At 41.4% G+C, this 25,181-nt stretch overlaps 1 protein-coding gene across 1 annotated transcript in view; it reads left to right on the forward strand.

Annotated features, from left to right (window-relative positions):
* Positions 1-25,181, forward strand: part of Mrpl48 (mitochondrial ribosomal protein L48) — a 62,411-nt gene that overhangs the window by 11,406 nt on the left and 25,824 nt on the right. The window contains exons 3-4 of the mRNA XM_037206205.1: positions 15,573-15,625; positions 19,736-19,773. Of these exons, the coding sequence (XP_037062100.1) occupies positions 15,573-15,625; positions 19,736-19,773 (91 nt within the window). The remainder of the gene's footprint in view (positions 1-15,572; positions 15,626-19,735; positions 19,774-25,181) is intronic.

A 25,181-nucleotide genomic window follows, 5' to 3' on the forward strand; every position in this document is an offset into this window, starting at 1 on the left:
TAAAAGCCTGTTGTCTCGCTCCCTCTACTTTAAGATGACTCATCTCCGCGTAGCAACTCCCAGATGAATTGGCAACGCCAGGTGTGGCTTGACACGTTTGAACTTCATATATGTATATTTTCTGGTTATGAACGTACGGGCATATTCTAGGAAGTTGGGAAATTATGAAAAGCAATGGAAAAAATAACATATTCCATTAACGGAAACAATACAAATAACCTTTGTCACCCTTTTATTTTTCCTGTTTAAAACAATGGGATAAACTGATTTTGTGTGTTTTTGATGTATACTGCTTATCATTTTAATTGAGGTCATGGGACGAAGTATTCCTTGGGTGACTGTGTCACAATTTTTATGTTTCCTAATTAAGTACTAAGCAGTGGACTGTCAGCTAGAATGCTTGCATAGCATACACAAAGCTCTGGATTGCATCCTCAGAAACACACACTTGAGCACAGAGTACCTGTGACTTCTAGTCTTAGGCTGTCACACAGGTGATATATGCTGGAGGCTCTGGGTGGTTTGCTGTAGTATGATAATGACTTTTTTGTTTTTGTTTTTTTTTTTTTCAAGACAAGGTTTCTCTGTGTATCCCTGACTGTCCTGGAATTCACTCTGTAGACTAGGCTAGCCTCAAACTCAGAGATCAGCTTGCCTTTGCCTCTGAATTCTGTGATTAAAGGTGTGCACCACCATGCCTGGTTATGATAATGACTTTTATGCTTCTAATTTTCAGTATATATGTGGCTTGGGGCCTTAGATAGCAGCAATACAAAGGATTCCTTTTTGTTTGCAAGAAATATTTTCATTGACATGGAACTCACTATGTAGATTAGGTTTGCCCCAAACTCACAGCAATCTACCTGCCTCTCTGCCTTTCAAATGCTGGGATTAGAGGCATGAGCCGCCACCCTCAGCAAGAAAAATTTCCTTCTGTTGTAATGTGTAAGGTGCAACCAGTGGTTTAGTGCAGGACCGCCTGAACCAGGTGGGTGGAAAGTAGATAGAGATAGCCTCTCAGGTGCCCTGGACCTAGTATCCCTCTGCTGGAGGAGCTCCTTGTGGCAGAGACTCTCAGTGCCCTCACACTGGAGGCTGAACTGATCAACCAGAACTCAGGTTCTGGTTGTCCAGGAAGACATTCTCTGAAGTGCATAGGGAACTTCCACGCTAGTGATCCTCTGCACCCCTTTCTCTTGACCAGTTCCTATGAGCCCACTGCTTAAGCTTCCCTCTTACAGCCTCTTTCATCATTTGGTTCTCTCTCCAGGGTGGAGTCATCACCATCACCCAGCCATAACCTGAACAACCAGAAACCTGCTGGTAAAGCAGGGGCTGGCCAGCTAGTGCTTCTCTTTCTGGCTTTTCCTAGGTAGCCAGCTCTCTTCCCATCTCTGGGCTTTTATATAGACATTTTCTTTTTAAGTATGATTTCCTTTGTGCCAAAATATAGAAGCAGAAAAGCCTTACTGAAGATAATCTTGTTTGTAGTCTGAGGTAACTTAATATATCTTCACTAAAGCCATAAATTAGAGCTTTAGGGTGCCATTGCAGACTTTTTTTTTTTATTGTAGGTGGCCATAGAATTACTGCTTTAGAGGACGTTTCACTTGAGATGAAACATCATCTTTTAAAGGGCTTCCCTTTGTTCTTTGTTCCCCAAGGCTTTCTCTGATGTGGTTGTGCTGAGGACCAGAGCAGGTTTATTTTTAAAAGGACCTTTTAAAGGAAAGCTAGCTTGTAAAAATAAATCCAGAAAGGCCTCTTTTTGGTATGTGCTGGGAATGGAATCCAGGGCCTTGCATATGCTAGGTTAGTGATATACCATTGAGCTATATCCCCAGCCTCATAACTTTTGTGTCTGCATATGATTGAAGCTCCTGGGAAAATATAAAACCTTTAGTTATAGCTAAGAACTTTAAAATAGTCACATATGTATAATTCTATTCAACATTTATTGAAGCCTCATTATGCTCTGTGGCCGGTGGCAAGTGCTAAAGACACTATGAACATGAAGACTAGTCTTCCTCGAAAACTGCTCACAATCCAATGGAGAAGATACACAGATAAACAGTACCCTGGGTAGAGATGTGGGGAAAGGACTGAAAGGGCGGAGCAGGAGCCACACCAGTCTTGGGAAATGGCTGTAAGATGATAGCTAGGAAAGACAGCCTCTGACTTGTGTTTTGAAAGAGGAGTGGGAATTTTTCAGGTACATGAGTACAGAAATGTTATCTTGGCAGAGGAAATTGTAGGAAAAAGCAGGGAGAAGTGACAGAGTATATTATGCTTGGAAAACTGTAAGATTTATTTGGGTGAGGAATAGTATTTGTGTTGAAAAGTGTGGGAAACAAAACTTGATAAATATACAGATTCATAGAAAGTGGCCTATGTTGTCTTGATTACCCAAGAAAAAAATTTTTTTGAGACAGGGTTTCTCTGTGTGACAGCTCTGGCTAAGACCAGGCTCTGTAGACCAGGCTGGCCTTGAACTCACAGACAGAGATCCACCTGCCTCTGTCTCCCAAGTGCTGAGATTAAAGGCTTTTGCCACTGCCTGGCTGAAAGCCTTCATTTTTATTTATATATTTATTCCTTTAAATTTTCTATGTACATATGTGGGGAAGGGAACACATGTACTATTCTCTCTCTGCCTCTCTCTGTCTCTCTCTCTGTCTCTCTCTCTGTCTCTGTCTCTCTCTGCTCTCTCTCTCTCTCTCTCTCTCTCTCTCTCTCTCTCTCTCTCGTGTGTGTGTGTGTGTGTGTGTGTGTGTGTGTGTGTGTGTGTGTGTGTGTGTAGAGATCAGAGGACAACTTTTCAGATTCCCACTCTCTCCTACCACATGGATTCTGGGGCTCAAACTCAGGTTGTCAGGTTTGGCATCAAGTGCCTTTACTCACTGAGCTATCCTGCTAGCCCTTTCATTCATTTATTTTTTGGAGACAAGGTCTCATGTATCCCAAGCTGGCCTGGAACTTGCTGTGTATTGAGGATGACCTTGAATGTCTGATTCTCTTGCCTCTACTTCCTGAGTACTGGGATTACAGGTATTGTACCAATATCTCATCTATGTGGTGCTGGGGGACAAAATCCAGAACTTTGTGCATGCTAGGTAAGCATTCCACCAACTGAATTACATCTCCAGCCCAAATCTTAAATCTTTTTTTTTTTTTTTTTTTTTTTGGTTTTTCGAGACAGGGTTTCGCTGTGTAGTTTTGTGCCTTTCCTGGAGCTCACTTGGTAGCCCAGGCTGGCCTCGAACTCACAGAGATCCGCCTGGCTCTGCCTCCCGAGTGCTGGGATTAAAGGCGTTCGCCACCACCGCCCGGCCCAAATCTTAAATCTTAAAGACCAGACACAAGTAAGTCAATATCTAAAAAAAATGATGGATATGTACACATTTTCTGGTTATAGATATATGAAAATGTCTTTCTGGGACTTGGCATATATATTTAGGTGTTTGGATTTGATCATATAACCTACTATGGGAATCCACTTGATATTTACATTTACATTAAAATTACGTTAAGTTAGGAATCCAGTCCCTCATTCACATTTCAAGTGCTCAGTAGCTATGTGTGGCTGCTAGATACCTGGTGGGCTCAGCAGATATAACATAGTTTTCTGTTGGATAGCATTGCTATAAATGTTGGGAGTCATTAGACAATTTTGGGCCAAGAGGTAGCATGGTTACATTTGTGTTTAGAAATCACCCTGGTGGCAACATGAAGAGTAGTGTGTAATAGAGTAAGAAAGAGAAGATATTTGTACAATTGGTTTTCTTTCTTTTACTTTTTTTTTTGACACATGATCTCATGTAGTTCAGGATGGGTCCAAATTCATTATGTGGTCAGTAATGAATTTGAACTCTCCCTCTTTTTTAAAATCCAAAGTTAAATTTAAAGATATTTTGGTTACAATTATTATTATTTGTGTGTGTGTGTGTGTGTGTGTGTGTGTGTGTGTGTGTGTGTGTGTATGAGCATGCTCACAAGTGTACATGACACAGTGTCAGAGGACAACTTGCAGGAATCAGTTCCCTCCTCACACGATGTGGGACTCAGGGATGGAACTCAGGTTGTCAGACTTGGCAGCAAGCACCTTTACCTACTGAGTCATCCCACTGACTCAAACTGGCTTATCTACTACCTACTTGAAGATAATACTTAATACTTACCTCAGAGTATAACTCAGAATGTCCTTCATTGCTCATACCTAACCTAACACCAAAGTCCTCCTATTTTATCTGTAGCAATTCTCGTATTGATACTTCTGTATCTTGCTTAAGCCAGCACCTTACTCTTCCTACCAGACTCTGTCTCCACTTTCTCCTCCACTATTTCACTCTTCACTGCTCCTAATTAATCAAAGCCTCTCCAGCCCTTTGATCTGTCCTTCACAGTTTGACTCTGTTCTGTCTCTCTAATCTCTTTTCTCACCAGTTTTCTCTGTTTATATTTTAGCCAAACGTGGAAGTCTCCTAAAATTCCACCACTCTTTACACACACACACACACACACACACACACACACACACACACACACACACACACACAGGATAAATGACAGAGGCAGGATTATGCCCGAGTCTGTATTCTGGGTACACGCACCCATTCTATATCTCTATTGTGCCACCTATGGAGGTGCAAAAAAGAAATATGTTATAGCAATGGGTTATATGCAGGAGAATGACGAGAAAAGAGGAAGTGAAAGGTCATCCTCACTACAGAGCAAGTTCAGGGCAAGCCTGGAATGCATGATACCCTGTCTCAAACAGAACAAAATGACAACAACACCAACAAACACCCATCTCTAAGTGGTTCACCAGACACATATTGCCATAAACCCATCCTGGACTAAATGCTGAGGATGCAAAGATTAAGATACAACCTGTTCTTAGGAGCTCACAGTCTATAAAAGGTCTCCCCCACCCCCAGACAGGGTTTCTCTGTGGTTTTGGTGCCTGTCCTGGATCTCACTCTGTAGACCAGGCTGTATAAAAGATCTTAAGGACTTAGATCCTGACTGCTTTATTTCAGCATCTAGCAAAGGATTCATAAATCTAACCTCTAACCTCAATTTTCAGAGCTGATTGACTCTATGTGAATTACTCTGACAATCAACTGCCTAATAATAACTGAGAATAGATACCTTCTATTGAGTGACTACTATGTGCAATGTATAATTCCCAGTGCATCATTTAGCCATGAACCTGTCTCTTTAAATAATCTTGTGTGGGGCTGGGGAGATGGCTCAGCAGTTAAGAGCACTAACTGCTCTTCCAGAGGTCCTGAGTTCAATTCCCAGCAACCACACGGTGGCTCACAACCACCTGTAATGAGATCTGGTGCCCCCTTCTGGCCTGCAGGTGTACATGCAGGCAGAACACTGTATACATAATAAATATATCTTTAAAAAAAATAATAATCTTGTGTTAGTTGGGGTTCTCTAGAGAAACAAATCTAAAAGGATATGTATGTACACACACACACAAAAATATGTACGTATGTATCTGTATACATATCTATCAAGTACCTATTGAAATTTTATTATTATGGAAATTGAGAAGTCTTAAGATCTGCAGAGTGAATTGGCAAGCCGGAGACCCATTAGGGTCTGAAGGCCTGAGAGCCATGAGAATTGATAAATGTAGTTACACCCCGAAGGCTGGCAAGCAATATAAAGGTCTTATATTTCAGCCTGAGTTGGATGGCAGGAAACAAATGATATCCCATGTCAAAGGACATCAACTAGTAAACATTCTCTTATTTGGAGGAAGGTCAACATTTTGGTTCTATTTAGGCTTTCAACTGATTGGATAAGGCCCACTCACATTAGGGAGGGCAATTTGCTTTACTTATTCTATTCATTTAAAAGTTAATTGCATTCCAAAACATCATAACAGAAACACTCGGAATGTTTCACTAAGTATCTGGTTGCCACATTGCTCAGGAAAGTTGGCACATAAAATTGACCACAATAGTCTCCTTGTCTTCTGCACCAGATGGGAGAGATAGATTTATCTACACAGCTGTTGGTAGCTCTTTGGAATTTCATTCTAGGAAGTGTAGATGAAGCACTAGGATCTTGGAAGGAATGCTGACAACAAACCACACTGTCACTGAAGCCTAATTCATTTACCATGTTTTTTGTCTTTTTATGTTTACCATTTTTAAAAAGGATTTTGTTTTTGAGACAGGTTTCTCTGTATAGCTGTAGCTGTTCTGGAACTTGCATATAGACCAGGCTGGCCTCAAACTCACAGAGATCTGCCTGCCTCTGCCTCCATACTGCTTGCATTAAAGGCCAGGATTTTATTTTTATTTATGCTGCATGTGTGTCTGTGGTTTGTAAGTATGCACATGTGAGTGTAGGTACCCGAGGAGGCTAGAGAGCGTGTTCAAAGTGCAGAGGTGAAGTTAAAGGAGGTTGTGAGACGTCTGATACAGGGGCTGCAACCCAGCTCAGGTCCTTTGCAAGAGCAGCAGGAGTTCTTAACAGCTGAGCAGTCTTTCCAGCCTCTAGTCACCAGTTTTTGCACCTTTTCTTTGTTGAGAACAGCAACAGTAGTCAGCCTGCTCTACAGAGTGAGTTCCAGGATAGCCAGGGCTGTTACACAGAAGAAACCAAACAACAAAACAAAGCAACAATAGAAAAAAAATAATAAAAAGAGATCACTACATATTTGTTATTTCACTCAATGCTGACTTTATTATGTACTCACATACTCCCTCTGTACACAGAGTTTATATGACTAGCTTGGTATCTTGAATTTCTAATTGCTCTATAATAGTTTATACATGCCATTTAAGGACAGGAACCATGAGATATTCATTTTTGTGTTCCCAGGATTCTATCCAAGGAGAAAAAAGTATTTCTAGGAAAATAGTTGGTAGCTGGGTGTGATGCCATAAATTTCTAATGAAAGCACCCTGGAAGCAAACACAAATTCAAGCCCAGTCTGGTCTACCCTGGAGACCCTGTCCCAAAAACAATACAGGTCTGTTTTTATTGTGTAAATAAATGAATTGGTACGTTGACTTTATCTCATGTAAGAAGGGGTGTGTCAGAGTGAAAACATTTCACATAAACAAGACGGCTTGAAATTCAGCTCTCAGTTCACAGATCCCAGACAAGTCTCTTAATCTCTTGATTTCTCAAATCTTTATCTGTAACACCGAGCAACATCTCTCTAGGAGGCTTGTGAAGAATAAAGTGAGCACAAAGTATCACACACAGTGGCCACTCAATAAAAGATAATTATTCTCAATTATTATGAGGGAATGGAATGTTAGGAAGGTTCACACGGGGTTAATCAGGTCCCTGAGTCGAGGTTGCAAGTCAGGATTTCTATGTTCTATATTAGACGCTGGAATGAATTAATCAGATACGAGTCCTAAAGGATTTCAATCAAATATGGGGAAATAATATATAGTTTCATAGGTGAAATACCAAAATTATGTGAAAAGCACTCGAGTAACAAAGAATGGCAACTAATACTGCCCAGAGAAATCACAGGAAGCGTGACACACCCTGGAATGACAGTGGAATTTAGGGAGATTTCTATTCCTTGGGTTTTAAAAACTGCCGGAACCAAGGTGCTGCGGGCGTAGAGAGAATCTCGGTCGGATTTTGTAGACGGACCAGATTAAGACTTTTCCGGCAGTGTTTCAGAAGCCCAGGGGTCGTGACTTCTGGGGCTGATCTTCGGTTTGCTCAGAAGCTGCAGTAAGCAAGAATGAGCGGAACCCTGGGGAAGGTAACGCAGATTCCACGCACGCTGGGCGCTGGGGAGGCGGAAGAAAAGTAGAGCTGGAAAGTGGCGGCGAGCAGATATCCGGGCCTAGAACTCTGCGAACAGGCCCGTCCCAGCAGTCCGTGCGGTGCTTCACTATCAGTTCCTCCCTCCGCCAAGGGTGAACTTTGCAGTGTCCCGCCACGCCCCTTCCCTCGTCACCTGGCTGCTCTTTGGCCAGGAAGAGCCCACTTACGGAATTAGGACGCCGGGATATAGCCCCCATAAATTGTGACCTTGGGCAGGTCATTTTATTTTTACATTTAATTAACTTTTAAGAATCTTACCATGCTGAAGTGGTTGGGATATGAATGAAGTTATTCGGTGATAAGAGGAATATGATAATGATGAACTACATTTAAAAAAAAAAACGTATTTAAGAGTCTGTCAAAGAACCAACTATTTTGTTGTTACTCTTTGGCTTCCAAAATCTTATTTAAGAAGCTATGGAAGAACTAGCGGAGCCTTCATTTTTTTTGTTTGTTTGTTTCCCCCTCTTTCCTCTCCTCCCAGCCCCTCCCCTCCCAGCCTTCATTCTTTTTATGAGACAGGGGTCTTAACATGTAGCCCACACTTGAACTTACAGTCCTTCTGCCTGAGCTTCCCCATTGCTTGGATCTCAGGCATGCTCCACTGACCCAGCCAAATCACTATTCTTAAATCCGGTTCCTATTTCTCTCTTACCATAACAAATTTAACAGATCTCAGTTGGGCTTTTCATTTGTATCATGCTGCTTAGATTTTTGATATTCTCTTTCTCTCTCATCATATTGAGATTTTATTTTAGGCATTAATTGTAGACATTAAATGTAAGTATAAATCCGTCATTGCCATTTATGGATATGGGACTAAACTTGAATGTCTCTAAACTTGAGTTTCTTTCTTCATCCTTCATGGAAGGACTCACTGGTTCTCTAGCCAACTTGTGAGAACAGGTCTGGTGCAAGGATAATAGAAAGAAGTCAATTTCAACATTCCAGTCTATTCTCTGGTTCTGTTTGTCTTCCTTCCAAGGAATCCTGGAAGGGAGGATCAGTGTTCTAAGAATGTGTTTCCCAACTATTGGTACTCCAGAAGAGCCCTTTGAAATCTGACATTAAGACCATCGTCTGACAAAGTCAGGCATTGGGGTAGTGCCTTTAATCCTAGAACTTGGGAAGTAGAGGCAGGAGGATCAGGAGTTCAAGGACAGCCTTTGTTACAGATTGAGTTTGAAGCCAGCCTAAGCTACTTGAGACCCTGTCTCAAAAAATAAAAAAGAAAAAGAAAAACAAACCCAATAAGTATGATAGAGGATACTGTAAGCAGACTGAGTACTTTGTAAGGGATGAAAGATGGTGCTAATAGAGATATTGGTATTTTGTAGTCATTTGTGTAGTTTTATTTGTTCTTCACATATTATTAAACAATCCCAGCAGACAGAATAGATGTGGACATTCAAATGTCAGTGGTTAGAAAATCTGTGCTCCTAGTGACCTATAGGAAAATAGATTTTGATGGTCAATACAGTTATGTTGGAAGAAGACAGCCACAGGAAACATTAGAAGCAGCAATATTTGAAAGAACTTAGACAAACTTGAAAGCATTGATCATTGTATTCAAATATTGAGGTGCTAGTGTGCAGAACTGTGTTTATTCTGTTATACGAGAGTGGGGAACTAGGTTCAAACCATGGAAAACACAGGGAGATTGGTTTGGATTTTCTAGATGTGAGCTCCTTCTGATAGTAAGAGGTGTCTGCAAATGTTTGAGTTCTGAACCAGGATGGTGTTTAAGTAGCAGATGCATTGTTATGGATGGGGCACAGGGGTGCTGTCAGCCCTGTGGGTACTGGCTAAGGACAGCTAGGAGAAAGTGAAGCTTCTGGGTTTCTTTTTTTATTGCCTCCTCTTCTCTTCCTCCTCTTTTGAATTAGGCTACTTTGTTTTATTTTATTGAGATAGTATCTTACTTTTTGCCCAGGCTGACCTTGAACTTCCAGGTTCAAGTGATCCTCCTGCCTCAGTCTCCCAAGTAGCTCAGTCTCTAGGTATTTGTCCTTTCACTCAGGTTAACTTGAAATTTCTAATGGATGAATCCAAGCAAGAACCACCCAGGGCAAAAGGAATCTTCCTGGAGAGGTGGTTCAGTGGGAGTAGCACTCGCAGCTCTTCCAGTTACAGGTTCACTCCAGCATGTAACTTCAGCTGCAGGGGACCCCAAGCTCTCTCCTGGCCTCTGTGGGAACTACATACATGTGGTACATACTCAACATCAATAGAAATAAAAAATAATAAATCTAAAAAAACTACATACCCTGTGTAAGAGCTGGAATGCATGTCAGGGTATTGTTTAGTCCAAGAAAGAGCCATCATGTAATAGCAGAACTTGCTTTGCAATGATAGGATATGCTAGATCAGTGGTTCTCAACCTTCCTAATCCTGCAATCCTTTAATACAATTCCTCATGTTGTGGTGACCCCAACCATAAAATTATTTTCAATGCTACTTTATCACTGTAATTTTGCTACTGTTATGAATTGTAATGTAAATCTCTGTTTGCAGGACACCTGATATGTGACCCTTGTGAAAGGGTCATTCAAACCCCCAAGGGGTTGCAACCCATCTGTGTTCACTTATATAGTATATAACATATGTTTTTCTTCTCTTTGAATGAGGGTAAGGATAGCCATCTCACAGAACGCTTATGAGGATTAAAGGAGAGGATGCTAGGTATATGGCTGTGGTGGTTTGAAAGAAAATGGCCCCCAAAGGAAGTGGCACTATTAATAATGTGGCCTTGTTGAGGAAATGTGTCACTGTAGGGGCAGGCTTTGAGATCTCTTTTTCTCAAGCTTCCCTCAGTGTGAAAGTCAGTTAACTTCCTGTTGCCTGCAAGATGTAGCACTCTTAGCCCTGGCACCACATCTGCTTGCATGCTGCCATGCTCCCCTTCATGATGATAATGGACTGAACCTCTGAAATTGTAGGTGAGCCACCCTCAATTAAATGTTTTCTTTTATAAGAGTTGCCATGGTCATGGTGTATCTTCACAGCAATAGAAAACCCTAACTAAGATAACGGCTATTCTTAATGAATGGCAAGCTTGTTGAAACTAGTATTAACATATAAACTTCACTAGTATAAGTTGTTTTAAATTTTGACAGGTAGTATGGCAGAATGGAAAACGTGGGCATTGGACATAATCAGACCTGGGTTTGCACCTATTGCTGAACCTAAAATTTTAATCAGTTGATGTAAACCTGTGTTTTTTTTTCCCATAAAATAGAGGAAGTTACATTTTTAAAATTTATTTAGTGTGTGTCTGTGTGTGGGCACATGCATGCCATGGCACACATGTGGAGGTCAGAGGACAACTTAAAGAAATCAGTTCTCTCCTGCCACGTAGGTCCTAGGCCTTCAGGCTCAACAGCAATTATCTTCACTTGATGAGTCATCTCACCAGCCGAGCAGGTATCTTAGTAGGGTCTCTATCAGAGAGCTGCAGTAAAGATTAGAACATGTGGAGTGCTTGGCACAGAAGAGGCACTCAGTCATTGGCCCTTTAGTATTAATATACAAACATTCTTAAATTTTCATAACAGCTCTTAGCTGGGCGTGGTAGCCCATGACTTTAGTCCCAGCCCTCAAAGGCAGAGGCAGGCAGATCTCTGTGATTTTGAGGCCACCCTGGTCTACATAGTGAGTTCTAGGACAGCTAGGGCTATATAGAGAGACTTGTCTCAAAAAACTAAAACAAATGAACATAAAACAGGTCTCATTTGCTCACCTAGGGCCCTGAACAACTGTGTTCACAACCCAACCCAGACTCTGTCATTTCAAGGTATTATACACTAATGGATTTTTCCCTGTGACGGTTTCTTTGGTAACTCTGCACTTCTTTCTTGGTTGCTGGCTCCAGAGCTCATGGGACAAGTATTTTTGTAACCCACTGCAGCAGCTGTGTCCCCATTCATTCATTCGCTGGTGTCACTGTCCTCCTCTTCTGTTTACAGAGCCAGAGCTATTCATCTGCTGATTGTGCTGGGTGGGGAGTGGAGGGGGTGGGGGTGTTTGTGGAATCAGTCTCAAAATAGACTACTTTTGTCCTGATAAATAATGCCAGGCACTGCAGGAAAAAGAAAGCGCATTTCCCAGAGCTGAGGAGTTCACACAATTTGAATGTCTTCCAGAAAGTTGTCAACTATTTAAGTCTGACTTTTAGATAATTAAATCCTTAGCTATTGTAGAGACTCTGAACAATCAAAAGAGAAAGCAGTCTCATCCAGATCTTTCTTTCCACCCAATGCCTCCTCTATTTGAAGTGACCCATTTAAAAGTGTGTTCTGTTCACTCTGATTTCTATTCTATTTGTCATGTGAATGGATCTTGGGCCAGCAGGGAACTTTGCATTATGTGCTGTAACTTTGTGGTCAGTGATAGGGGAGCCAACTTGAGCTCTCCAAAAGCTCTTAGTTTCCTACTCTGGCCCATATTAGGGTAAGCACATTATACACACACTTTATACAGTTTTTAAAAAGTTTTAAACTTAGTGTCTTAGTTAGGGTTTCTATTGCTGTGAAGACCACAGCAACTCTTATAAAAGAACATTTAATTGAGAGTGGCTGGTTTACACAGCTTCAGAGGTTCAGTCCATTATCAGCATGGTGGGAGCATGGTGGCATGCAGGCAGATGTGGTGCTGGAGCTGACAGTCCTACATCTTGCAGGCAACAGGAAGTCAACTCAGACACCAGGCAGTATCCTGAGCATAGGAGACCTCAAAGCCCACCTCCACAGTGACACACTTCCTCCAAAAAGACCATACCCACTGCAACAAAGCCACACCTCCTAATAATGCCACTCCCTATGAGATTATGGGGGCCAATTACATTCAAACTACCGTACTTAGATTTATTTATTTTTAATTTTATGTATGAGTGTTTTGCCTGCATGTGTGTGTGTTCACCACATGTGTGCCTGGCTACTATGAAGGTCAGAAGAGGGTATGAGATCTCCTAGAACTGGAGTATGTGGGTGCTGGGAATCAAACCTGAGTCCTCTGCAAAAGCAACTAGTGCTCTTAGCAACTGAGCTATCTTTCCATCCCCTACATAGTCTTTTGTAATAGAATGAGATGCAATTATACTTTTAAAGATCCTTATGCACTTTGCCCTTTGTTCTTTCTCTTTACATCCTTCATAATTTTTACGGCCTCACGTTCTTTGAGAGGCTTTTCCTAAAGTTGACTACCCCCCCCCATTTTTAAAACTATTTATTATGAATGTGTATGCATGTGATGTGTAGGTGTTTCATACACATCACACTAGGAGTTTCAGGAGTCAGAGTCAGGTCATCAGGTTTGCCTGGCAAGCACATTTACGCACTGGACCATTTCATCAGCTGTCCCTCTGATGATGTACCACTAAGTACCATCTCTTCATCTGCGAGAGGAGGTGTAGCATGGTGGAGAAATGAGGGACTTTAGAGCCAGACAAACTCCAACCCCTATGCTAGCTTGGGGAGTTACTATGTGACTTTGAGGTAGATTTAGTATCAGTTTCCTGCACTATACAATAGGGTTAGTAATACTTACCTTGTTGTGATTTAGACACAGAATAGGCATTCAACAAAACACATATGGATGGTTAATATATGACTGGAAGGAATTCCATTTATTCATTTCTTTCTGAGTTTGCCCCCAAACAAAACTTGACTGTGTACATTGTACCTGAGAGGAACCTCCCCTGCTGAGGATGGCTCAACATAGAGCTCATTGGATGATATTGAGTGTCTCAGTGAGGTAGTAGTTAGTACTGTATGTAAACTGAAGTAGGCTGTAAACATTTTGTTCATCAGTGCTTCTTTTTCTTTTTTTTTTTTAGATCTTTATTTTTATTTATTTTTTTAAGATGTATTTATTATGTGTACAGTATTCTGCATGTGTCCCTGCAGGCCAGAAGAGGGCACCAGATCTCATTATAGATGGTTGTGATCCACCATGTGGTTGCTGGGAATTGAACTCAGGACCTCTGGAAGAGCAGTCGGTGCTCTTAACCACTGAGCCATCTCTCCAGCCCCTCATCAGTGCTTCTTAAGCGCTTGTCTCAGAAGATGGTTCTTGATTTTGAACAGATCTTTAGGAAAGTCTGTTAGCTGCAAAGGCTCCGAACTTCCAACCCTCTTCCCCAGGAAATCCTGCCAGGCATGCTTGCTGTTAATGACATACATTTTTCTTCATCATATAATACTTGTGGTTTCTTTTAGCTGTTTAATACAAGCATATCATTCCATCAACTCTAGAACAAACCTATGCCCCTTAGCTGGCATCCCCACCCCATCCCCACTCCAGCACGAGTTAATCTACTTCCTTTCCCTCTAGACTTGCCCACTCTGGATATTTCACAGAAAGGAATCTGTCATACAGTATTTGGCCTTTTGTGACTGGCTTGCTTGTTTCACTTAATATAATGCCTTTAAAAGTTCATTGTGTTTGTTACATTTTGTTTTTATATTCCTTTTAATATGCAACACAGTATTAGGCACTTTTTAAAGAAACTTTGTTGCCAGGAAAAGTGCACAAAGGCCTGGCACCATAGCAATACCAATAAAATAAATAAATAAATAAATTACTGTTTTAGACTAGCTTTAGATTTACAAAAAAACAAAAAAACAAAAAACTGTTAATGGCTCGAAGAGTTCACATAAACCTCACTCTCTCTATTAACATTTTAGGGCCAGTGAGCTGGCTCAGCAGGTAAAGGCACTTGCTGTCAACCCGAGCTTGGTTCCTGGAACCCATGGTGGAAATAGAGAACCAGTTTCCTCACGTTGTCCAAGATCTCCTCATGTACTCTCTAACCGTAAAATAAATAAGTACATGGAACAATTATATTCGTAGTGTAATTTCCATGATTAACAAACCAGTATCGATATCCTATTATTAACAAAAGCCCATACTTTATTCAGGTTTCTTTTGTTTTTATCTAATTTCTTTCTTTTTCTGTTCCAAGATCCATCCTGATATTATATTCCATTTCGTCATCATATTTCCTTAGGCTAGTCTTGACTGGGACAGTTTCTCAGATTTTTGATGTTTTTGCATAATATTTTTACATATATATGTCAAAAGAATTGAATTGTTGCTCATGATGAGCAGAAATTCAGACATTTAGAATTTATGATCTAGTTTATAAAAAAACTTCTATATGCCATCTTCTTCCTTAGTAGGACAGTACACTGATCTTTCAGATGGGTGCTAACAGGGCAGAGTGAGATTAACGTATCGGTTGCCTCCTCTCTTTAGTATTGTTTTCTCACATGTGCTAGTATGATTATTACTCTTGCTATAGAGTCAGTGTGCTGTAAGAACGGCATAGTCTTTGGTGTGAGACAGTCTTCTTAGTCTCTTATTAGCTGTAACTTTTAAAAAATAAAACCTTTCTGGGCTTTAGTCCTCCAAAATTGCAGTATTTGAGAGTTAGAGAATATTTACGAAAGCCCTCTTACTATGCGGTGAATGGCAGATGTATACTATGTTATGGTTGACGTTAGAAAAAATGTATCAAGTTGGAAAAGGGAAACAGGATGAAAAATTGTGGGAGAGGGGTTCTGGTTTTTTTAAGCATTTTCTGAAGTGGGCAGAGTAAGAAAAAAGAACCTTGTTTTGCTTGCATGATAGGTGTTTGCTAGGTAAGAACCCTTTGGTACATTTTGGTTTGTATACTGTGGGTTTTCCTCATGAGAAGAGGTGCTTGGCATTTGAAAAGTTAAGGTCCTCACATGACTGTTGTCTTGTAGGTGCTGGGCCTCTGGAAAGATGCTGTTTCTAAGCAAGCCTTTTCTCTCCTAAGGTAAGGATATTAATGATAAATGTAGCTAACAGTAGATTCATAGCTGACATGGATGTAGCTTTCATGTCCACTATGTGTCTGCAAAGCATCTCAGGTTTTAATTCCCTGCCACATTGCTCCTTCACCACTTTCAGCAAAAGGGTGTTCCATCCATTTCATTGCTCATACCTTGGAGTTACCCTTGATACTGTTATTTCCCTTGTTCCACCGTTTATCATCAGAGCCTGTTGGCTCCACTTTACATACACAGAGGCACACCATTTCTTACCCCAGTTTTCAGCCTCATGCTTCCAGTTTTGCTAAACCCTGGGGAATTGGCTCCCATCTTCTCCCCATGTTTACTTTTTTCTCCTTCATACTGAAATTGCAGTGATTCTTACAAAATATATTCAATTATATCATTCCTCTGCTCAGAATACTCAAATGGTGAGCTATCTATATTAACTACGGTCTCAGCATTATTATCAAAGATTGGCTTTACAGTTTGAGAGTGTTTGTTTCATTGTGGTGGAGAAGGTGGGCCCCAGAACAGGAGTACTGTATCCACAGTCAGATAGTGGAGAGGTGAAAGCCTGCACTTGGCTCTCTTTACCTTGCTTCTTTTTATTCAACCTGGAACCCAAGCCCGTGGGATGGTGCCACCCACATTCAAGGTTGGTCTTTCCTGGTCAGTTAAACTTCTCTGGGAACACCCTCCTAGACATATCCAGAGGTGTGTCTTCTAGGTAGTTCTAAATCCAGTCAAGTTGATAATGAAGACTATTATATCATCTTACTCAAAATAAATTCTACAATCCTTATCATGGTCTACAACACTTAATAACTAAGTCTAAAGAGAGTGAAATATATTGCTTTAAAATGATATAGCTTATATAAATTCGAATTAGGTTTCAAATCCAATGTGGTTGGTTTTTTTGGGGGGGCGGTTTCGAGACAGGATTTCTCTGTGTAATTTTGGTGCCTGTACTGGATCTCGCTCTGTAGACCAGGCTGGCCTTGAACTCAGAGATCTGCCTGGCTCTGCCTCCCGAGTGCTGGGATTAAAGGTGTGCGCCACCGCCTCCCGGCTTTTTTGTTTGTTTTTAAATCACATTTATTGAAGCCTTTCTCTTTTTATTCTCTTTCCATTTCAATATATTTTCCCATCATTATTTATCTATTTGATAAATACCTGCAATGATACCAAGGTATTTTACATCTTATCTCTAATGGTTACAAACATATTATACAACAAATCAAATACCATCATTTCACAAAACGAAAAACTGACTCAGTTTAAGATAGCATTTCAGGCCCATTATTATTACCTATTATTGCCTGTATTTTAAAGATGAAATAACCGAATCACAGTGACATCAAATACCTCACTTAGTGTCACAGTTTAGAAATGGTTCAGTCAGCATTCCATCACAGATTTGCTTTCCTCAAGTCTACCACAGTTTAGTTTCAAAGCTTCTCAGAATGCAGAAACTGGAATGCTCTAGATACCTAGTCAGCTAGACCAGAGCCGTCTGATTGGCCTGTCCTCTTCTCCATGCAGCCTAGCTGTCACTGCTGTCCCCCCGCCCCCCAGAGTCCACTAATACTGCGAGGCTCAGTGTTCATCTCACCCATCCATCTGCTTCAGTGCCCTTCCCATTTCATCTCTTACTTGTTGCCGAGTTTTTAAAACTCAGGCCTGATTATTTCACTGCTGTTCTTAAAATCTTCCAGGAGCGTTCCCTTGCCTACACAGGTGAAAACAAACGGTACAGCTCAGGGGGTTCTTCGTGACCTGGCTTCTGAGCACCTCTCTAGCCTGGATTTTTCTCCCTGTCATCTTATCTCCGACTTGGGCTCTACTCATATTCTGTTGCTTGCTATTTCCCAAATACCTTTTCATACTTCGGCCTGAATTCTTTTCCTGTCATGCTAAGTAGTTGAGATCAGTTCCTTTCCTCTCCTGTCCTCCTTTTCTTGCTTTTTTTTTTTCAGTATTAGGGGGTCAAACCCAGGGCTTTGGGCATGCTAGGCAACTCCTCTACCACTGGGCTATACCCTAGCCCATAGTCACTTTTATTTTTTAATTTTTTTTCTTAACAGACCTTGCTTCAAGTTTATTTGTAAAAACATAGGGTGCTGGCCATCTGTAAATATTGTGTGGGTGTGTCATACCAGTCCATCTTGTCTTCACATTGGCAGATAGCAGCCTTTTTCAAACTATGGGACCTTTACAGGGACCTGGGCACATTTGGGAGTCTGAGCTGGAGCTGAAGCCTGGACCTAAGCTAGAGCTGTGGCCTCTGCCTTGGTTTGAACCTTGGACTTTGCTTGGCAGAGTCTGCAACACTTGGCCAAGTAGTTTCGAATCTGCTTCCCAAGCTTGGGGCGAGCGATGAAGTAAGACAGCTGTGGCCCTTCAGCATTTTGGGCTTAACTGTCTTAGGCTTCACAAGGGCGTTAATGGCCTCTGCACATGCACTTTTTGCCTTTACATTGTTTGCTTGTGTCTTTTTCTGCCTTTGTGTGCCTCTTGGCAAAGCACATGTTCCTCAAGAACTTGGGGTCGATGTAGTTGGACTTCTTTATCAGACTGCCAGCTCCCCAGTAAGGACACAGAGGCTTATTATTAATTATAAATGCTCAGCCATTAGCTTAGGCTTGTTTCTAACTATCGAACAACTTAACCCATTTCTATTAATTTATGTGCTGCCCCGAGGCTTTATTACCTTTTCTCTGTATATAGCCCATGCTGCTTCCTCTGTGTCTGGCTGTCGACTCGGCCTTCTTCACAGAATTCTCTGCCCTAAAAATTCTGCCCATTGGCCGTTTAGCCTTTTATTGAACCAGTCATAGTGACATACCTTTGCACAGTGTAAAGGAATATTCCACAACAGGTCGACCTCCTTAAGAGTATGTTTGTGACTGTCCTTCCTTCCTTCCTTCCTTCCTTCCTTCCTTCCTTCCTTCCTTCCTTCCTTCCTTCCTTCCCTTCCTCCCTCCCTCCCTCCCTTCCTCCCTCCCTCTTTCTCTTCTTCTCTGTCTCTTTTTCTTTCTCTCTTTCTCTCTGTCCCCCCACTTCTCTCTCGTGTAGCCCTGACTCTCCTGGAACTAGCTCTGTAGACCAGGCTGGCCTTAAACTCAGAGATCCGCCTGCCTCTGCCTCCCGAGTGCTAGGATTAAAGGCATGCGCCACCCCCACCTACCCACCCTCCCCCAGCTGTGATTGGGGTTTTTTGATGACATTTCTGTGCCATTTTTGGGATTGGCTGTGTGTGGTGTGGTTCTTGAACTTGGCCATGTCTACACAGTAACCTGAAGCTCCCAAAAGCACCTGGGATCAGAAGAGGAAGATTTTTTTTTTGAGATTTATTTATTTTTTATTTTATATTATGGGTGTTTTGCCAGCATGTAGAGGGCATCAAGTCCCCTTGGAACCAGAGTTAGAGACAATTGTTAGCTCTCATGTAGGGGCTGGGGATTGATCCCAGGTCCTCTGGAAGATTAGCCAGTGCTCTTAACCTCTGAGCCATCTCTCCAGCCCCCAGAGAAAGAATTTTTTAAAAAACATTCTATGTATATGAGTGGTTTGCCTGCACATATATATATGTACCATGTACCTCTTGTCCAGAGAGGCCAGAACAGGGCATTGGATTTCCTGGAACTGAAGTTACAGACAGTTGGGAGCTGCTGTGTCGGTGCTGGGAACTGAACGTGGGTCCTTTGCACAAGCAGCAAGTACTCTTTACCTCTGAGCTATTTCTCCATCCTCTGGTTCCTAGTTTTAAAAAACTCAATTTAAATGATTCCATTTCCTATTTCCAACTCCCTGGTTGAAGAGGTCACACTTCTTTCAACTCTTGTACACGTTTCTGTTCTGGATCAGTGCTGTCTCATGTGTTTATATTTACCATTCCCAAGTAGACCTTGTGAGAGATACTGTACTTAGTTTGCATTCTCAGGACCACTTTAACTGGTATATATTAAGTGCTTAATAATGTTTGTGGAAGGAAATAGTAAGGAAGTATCTACTGTTAGCATATCCTAACACAGAGCATAAAAGCTATAGGAATTTTGTAAATATATGTGAATGTCTAATTATATTCAACATACTTTTCTCTCTCTTTTTAGATTCAGAGTTTTGGAAGAAAATCCCATTTGTTCTGCAGGTAAGTGATTATTTCTTGGTGTGGTTTACTTTCTGGAATTTTCCCTCTAGCACTTTGCAATAATTTTGTCTAGAATGTGAAATGTATCTTTTAATAGGGTGGCAGGGCCCAGATCCTTCCCTTCATAGACTAGAACCATGGACAAGAACATGAAGTAGTTACAGCAAGAGCCCTGCAGTGAGTTTGGGTTCCAATTCTACCATTTCCTTCTTCAGTGATTAATTACTTGTTTGTTTGTTTGTTTGTTTTTGTTTTTGTTTGTTTTGAGACAAGGTTTCTCTGTGTAGTAGTCCTGGCTGTCCTGGAACTCATTCTGTAGACCAGGTTGGCCTTGAACTCAGAGATTGACTTGCCTCTGTCTCCTGAGTGCTGAGATTAAAGATGTGCATCACTACTACCTACTTACTTGCTTGTTTATTATTTTGAGACAGAGCCTTACTGTGTCATCTAGGTTGGCCTTAAAGTTAGTGAGTCTCCTCCCTCAGGATTAAAGGCATGCCCTATGCATGTCTGGCACAGTCTATGACCTTTGACAGGCTTACAGGTGTGAGGATTAAAGGCATACCCTGTGTCTGGCACATTTTATGACCTTTGACTATCTCTCTGGAGCTTGGTTTCCTCAATTTAAAAAATGAGGAGGATAATTCTACTATAAATTGTAATGAGGTAGCCGGGCGGTGGTGGCGCACGCCTTTAATCCCAGCACTCGGGAGGCAGAGCCAGGCGGATCTCTGTGAGTTCAAGGCCAGTCTGGGCTACCAAGTGAGCTCCAGGAAAGGCACAAAGCTACGCAGAGAAACCCTGTCTCGAAAAACCCAAAAAAAAAAAAAAAAAAAAAAAAAAAAAAAAAAAAAAATTGTAATGAGGTATTTGAAAATTCAATGAGATAAAACATACTTTTTCTAAATAACCAGCTTCTCTGCTTATTATAACACTTCTACTGTCTCAAACTTGTTTTTCAAGTACACATTCAACCAGGCTAGGGCTTTTTCAGTCTTTCATCCACAATGAGTGTCCATTCAACTTTATTAACTCAACTACACTTAGTCTGTGTCAACTCAACTACTTTATACATTTGCATTATCTGTCATGACACAGTTCAAAGCTGTTTATGTGACCATCAGGGCTGGCAGAGTAATGATCCATGTGAGGCAAGAAGGAACTCTGTTTTAACATGACTCAGTAGCCAGTGTTGGTTCAGACTTCTGCAGTCTGACACTGGACAGTTTATTTTAGGCATATATAAGTACAGTGCAATTTGGAAAGAAGTTTCCTAGTGTAACACAATCCCATGTGTGCACGAGGCATAATTACTTTGAAATGTTCTCAAAGTACATGGCACTTCTTCCATGAAGATGGGTTCTACATGCGTTACCTTAAGGGCCTGGAAGGAGGATCTGGTGTGGTCTCGGTCATACAGATAGCTCAGAGGTTACCTGGGTTATTAGCCATCTCCAGCCGGCTTGTGGGAGCTTGGTGTGGCCAGGCCCTACAGATGATGCAGGGGTCACCACCTAGGCTGTTAGCCACCTCCATTCCCAGTCTTCTGGGCAGAAAACAGGCTGTATATCTTTTCCCTTGAAAAGATAACTCTGCATGTTTAACATTCCTGGTTTCCCTAGTGCTATCTGTGAGCACAAGGACCTTTGTGCTCCCAACAGCTGTTTGTCATGTAACTAATGAGTACCAGAGATACAGGAATAAGGCAAAGAACAAATACGAACTCAGTGTACAAGACAGTATGTAAGAAGAGACTTTAAGTATGATAGTAATTAGAACGGTTATAGGAGTGGATAGGCACTGCTTCAGTACTGGACCCAGAGCTAGGTATCTCCAAATACCAGCTTGTGTGTGTGTGTGTGTGTGTGTGTGTGTGTGTGTGTGTGTGTGTGTACACATGTACGTACACACGTGCACCAGGTGTGTATGCCAGAGGTTGGCGTTAACTGTTTCCCTCAAGTTTTGTACAGTTTTGAGACAGTATCTCATTTTACCTGGAGCTCACTGGTTTCAGCTGAACAGTTAGCAAGTCCCAGGGACCCTCCTGTCTTCCCTTCCCCCTCCCCACCACAGGGGTTACAAGAGTGTGCTCCAGTGCTTCATTTTTTAGTTTTTAATTTTTATCTTATTCTTATTTTTGGTTTTTTGAGGGTTTCTCTGTGTAACAGTTCTAGCTATTCCGCTGTTCTGGGACAAAGTAGACCAGGCTAGCCTCAAACTCACAGAGATCTGGGATTAAAGGTGTGCACCGCCACCGCCGCCGCCGCCGCCGCCGCCGCCTGGCTAGTGCTTCATTTTTTATGAGGACACCAGGCACCTGACTTAAGTCCTCGAGCAGGCAAGACCAACGCTCTATTGACAGAGCTGTTGTCCATCTCGAGAGCATGGTCATTGTGGGGCTGGAGAGATGGTTAAGAGTGTGTGCTACTCCTGCAGAGGGCCTGGTTAGTGCTGTAACTCGCCACTGGACCTCCGGGCCCAACTTTCAAGAAAAATAAATCAAGAAAAAAATTGTCAGGAGGTGAATTTATTAATTATCTTGTAAGATTACAAAGTATAGAAAATTTAAAAGGTAGACTGGTGTGATCTCACATACCTGTTATCTCAGCACTTGAGAGGCAGAGGCAGAAGAGTTGCTCCAACTTTGAAGCCAGCCTGATCTAAATAGAGAGTTCTAGGTCATCCAGGGCTGCATAGTGAGACCCTGTCTCAGAAGAAAAAAAGAAAGGAAGGAAGGAAGGAAGGAAGAAAGAAAGAAAGAAAGAAAAACTCAAAAGGTTGCAGCACTTTTTAAATTTTTTTTTTTTTTTTTTTTTTTAAAGCCTGCTAAACATTGATGTGTTAAGGAAAATGAGAAAGAACTCCCAAGAGGGCCATTGGATTCCCTGGAACTGGAGTTACAGATGGTTGTGAGCTGCTGTGTGGGGGCTAGGAATTGGATCTGAGTCCTCTGGAGAGCAGCCAGTGTGGAGTCATCTCTCTAGCCCCTGTAAAAGCTTTTAATGGAAGAATTAACATTTTTCTATTTCATATACTTTCTGTGTTTTCCAGTCAACTGTGCCATGACTTTGTTTTTTGATGACCAGAAGTTTTACATTTTCATATAGGTAAATTTATTAGTCTTTGATTTCTAAATTTTGTTTCATGCTTAGTGAGCTCTCCTCTACCTTAAGATTTGTCCGAGACAAAGGCTGGTCTTTTAACTTATGTAGCCCAGGCTGGCCTTAAACGGAAAGAGCTGCTTATGCCTCAGCCTCCTATGTGCTGGAATTATAGGTCTGTGTCATCACACCTGGCAGACAAGATGATGATGATTATGATGATGATGCTGATGATGATGCTGTCTTCCATTTGGAGCTGGAGATGTATTTTAGTTGGCACAGTGCTTGCTTAGCATACACAAAACCCTGGATTCAGTCCTCAGCATCTTATGAACCAGTGATGTTCAGTAGTGTGTGGTGGTGTGTACCTATAATACCAGCACTTGGGAGATGGAGGCAGTGGGATCAAACATTCAAGGTCATCCTTTGCTACATACTAATTCTAGCCAACCCAAGCTATATACAGTTTCAAAATTACATTATAATGGTGTTCAGAAGAATAAGGAAGAGTATCCCATTTCTGCCCTCAGTTACCGACTTAATATATGGGCTTTGGGTACCATCTCAGCTGCATCTGTCCAAGGAAAGGCCTGCTTATGGTCACTATCTTTTTCTTATTTATTTGGACATGGTAGTTCAAAGTAAATATATAGAAAGGAAGTGAATAAACGGAGCTCAGAGTACTCTTGACCACAGCATGAGCAAAAGGTAGAAGGAATGTGGTATATTCAGGTCTAAGAAGCATTGAGGGGAGGACAAAAAGATATTTTGACAGAACAATGTGGGCAGCTACCAGGAACAAATCTTTGCAGACCACTTTGGTAGAGTATGTGGAGAACAGTTTTATTTTGTTTTTTAAATATACATTGAGCATATATTGTTTGCCAGGTGCTAGCATTTTCTCTGTCCTTGAGGGACTTGAGTCTATTGAGTAGAGAGAATATCCTGTAATTAGATTCTCAGCTGGTGTTATTCCAGTTTCATCCCCATTCTCTGCTTGCATAGCTCTGCTGAAAACGCTTGTTCCAATTTCTAAAGAGAAAGAATTAAAACAGAGTTGTTTATTTTATTTATTTATTTATTTATTTATTTATTTATTTATTTATTTATTTATTTATTTATTTATTTAGAGACGTGGTTACCCTGTGTAGTTTTGGAGCCTCTCCTGGATCTCTCTCTGTAGCCCAGGCTGGCCTAGAACTCACAGAGATCCACTTGGCTCTGCCTTCTGAGTGCTGGGATTAAAGATGTGTGCCACCATCGCCCTGCCCAGAGTTGTTTACTCTTATCCTAGGTTGACAGGTTTGGTTCCCCTGTTAGTAAACAGGAATTCTGAAGGACAGTTAGGGGTGGCACAGACAGAGGAAAGGGGAGACGTCAGTGTGGCTCTACATCTTACAACTGTGACAACGGAATGATTTTTAATCTGAAACAAGGGGTTTGGTGTCCTCGTCAGTGAGGGGTGGCCTTTCCTCCCAGGAGGCTGGGCTGTTAGTGAGACAGCAGGAAATCCAGCTTTAGTGACAGACCAGAGGGAAAGAAGCCAGTTGAATTTCCTGGGACTAAGAGGCTTTCAGACTTACACAGTTTACAATAAAAACAACTGTCTAATTAAACAGCTTAACCACTGACAGTTTGACCCAAACCTTTCATTTAAGGGGGAAATGGTTAATTTAACAGTAGTTTGAGCCAGCTTTTTAATTACCAGCAGCTCTAATTATAGGAATTGTCCCAAAGTGAATTTAAGACTGTCTCCTTGCCAAAGAATTCCCGCAGATGAGAGACTGAGGCAAGCATTTGCAGCCCTTGCAACTTGGACTGTATCATCATCTCAAAGATCACTTTCTTGTCTACTTTTGAAGTCACTGAGGGGTGATTGAGTTGTCTCTATACTTAAGCATGGTGATTGACATCTGGGTTTTTAATTTACACAGTGTTTTATTATGTAATCAGGCAGGCATGAGAGAGCTCTAACTCTGAAGCTGATCTCTTGATCTTTGTCTGTTTAGAGCCACAAAAGAATGTTACCAAGATGAGGGGACAGCCCCACAATGCACCAAAGATATGGCAACTCCAAAGCTTCTGTAGACCTTTAGTAGAACATACAGAATAGGAGATGAGATAAAGTAATTGGACCTAGATTATAAAGTCAGGGTCATTAAAATGCTTAGCTAAGAAGTGTCATCCTCGGGCAGTGAAACGCCATCAAGTATTGAAAAATATGGCAAAACCCTTTTCTGTCTCATTCAGTGCTGACTGTATAGTATCTGGCCATAGTGAATACTTCTAAAAATAAAAATAAAATGG

Source organism: Peromyscus leucopus, chromosome 1 (genome assembly GCF_004664715.2).
Source record: "Peromyscus leucopus breed LL Stock chromosome 1, UCI_PerLeu_2.1, whole genome shotgun sequence".
NCBI lineage: Eukaryota > Metazoa > Chordata > Mammalia > Rodentia > Cricetidae > Peromyscus > Peromyscus leucopus.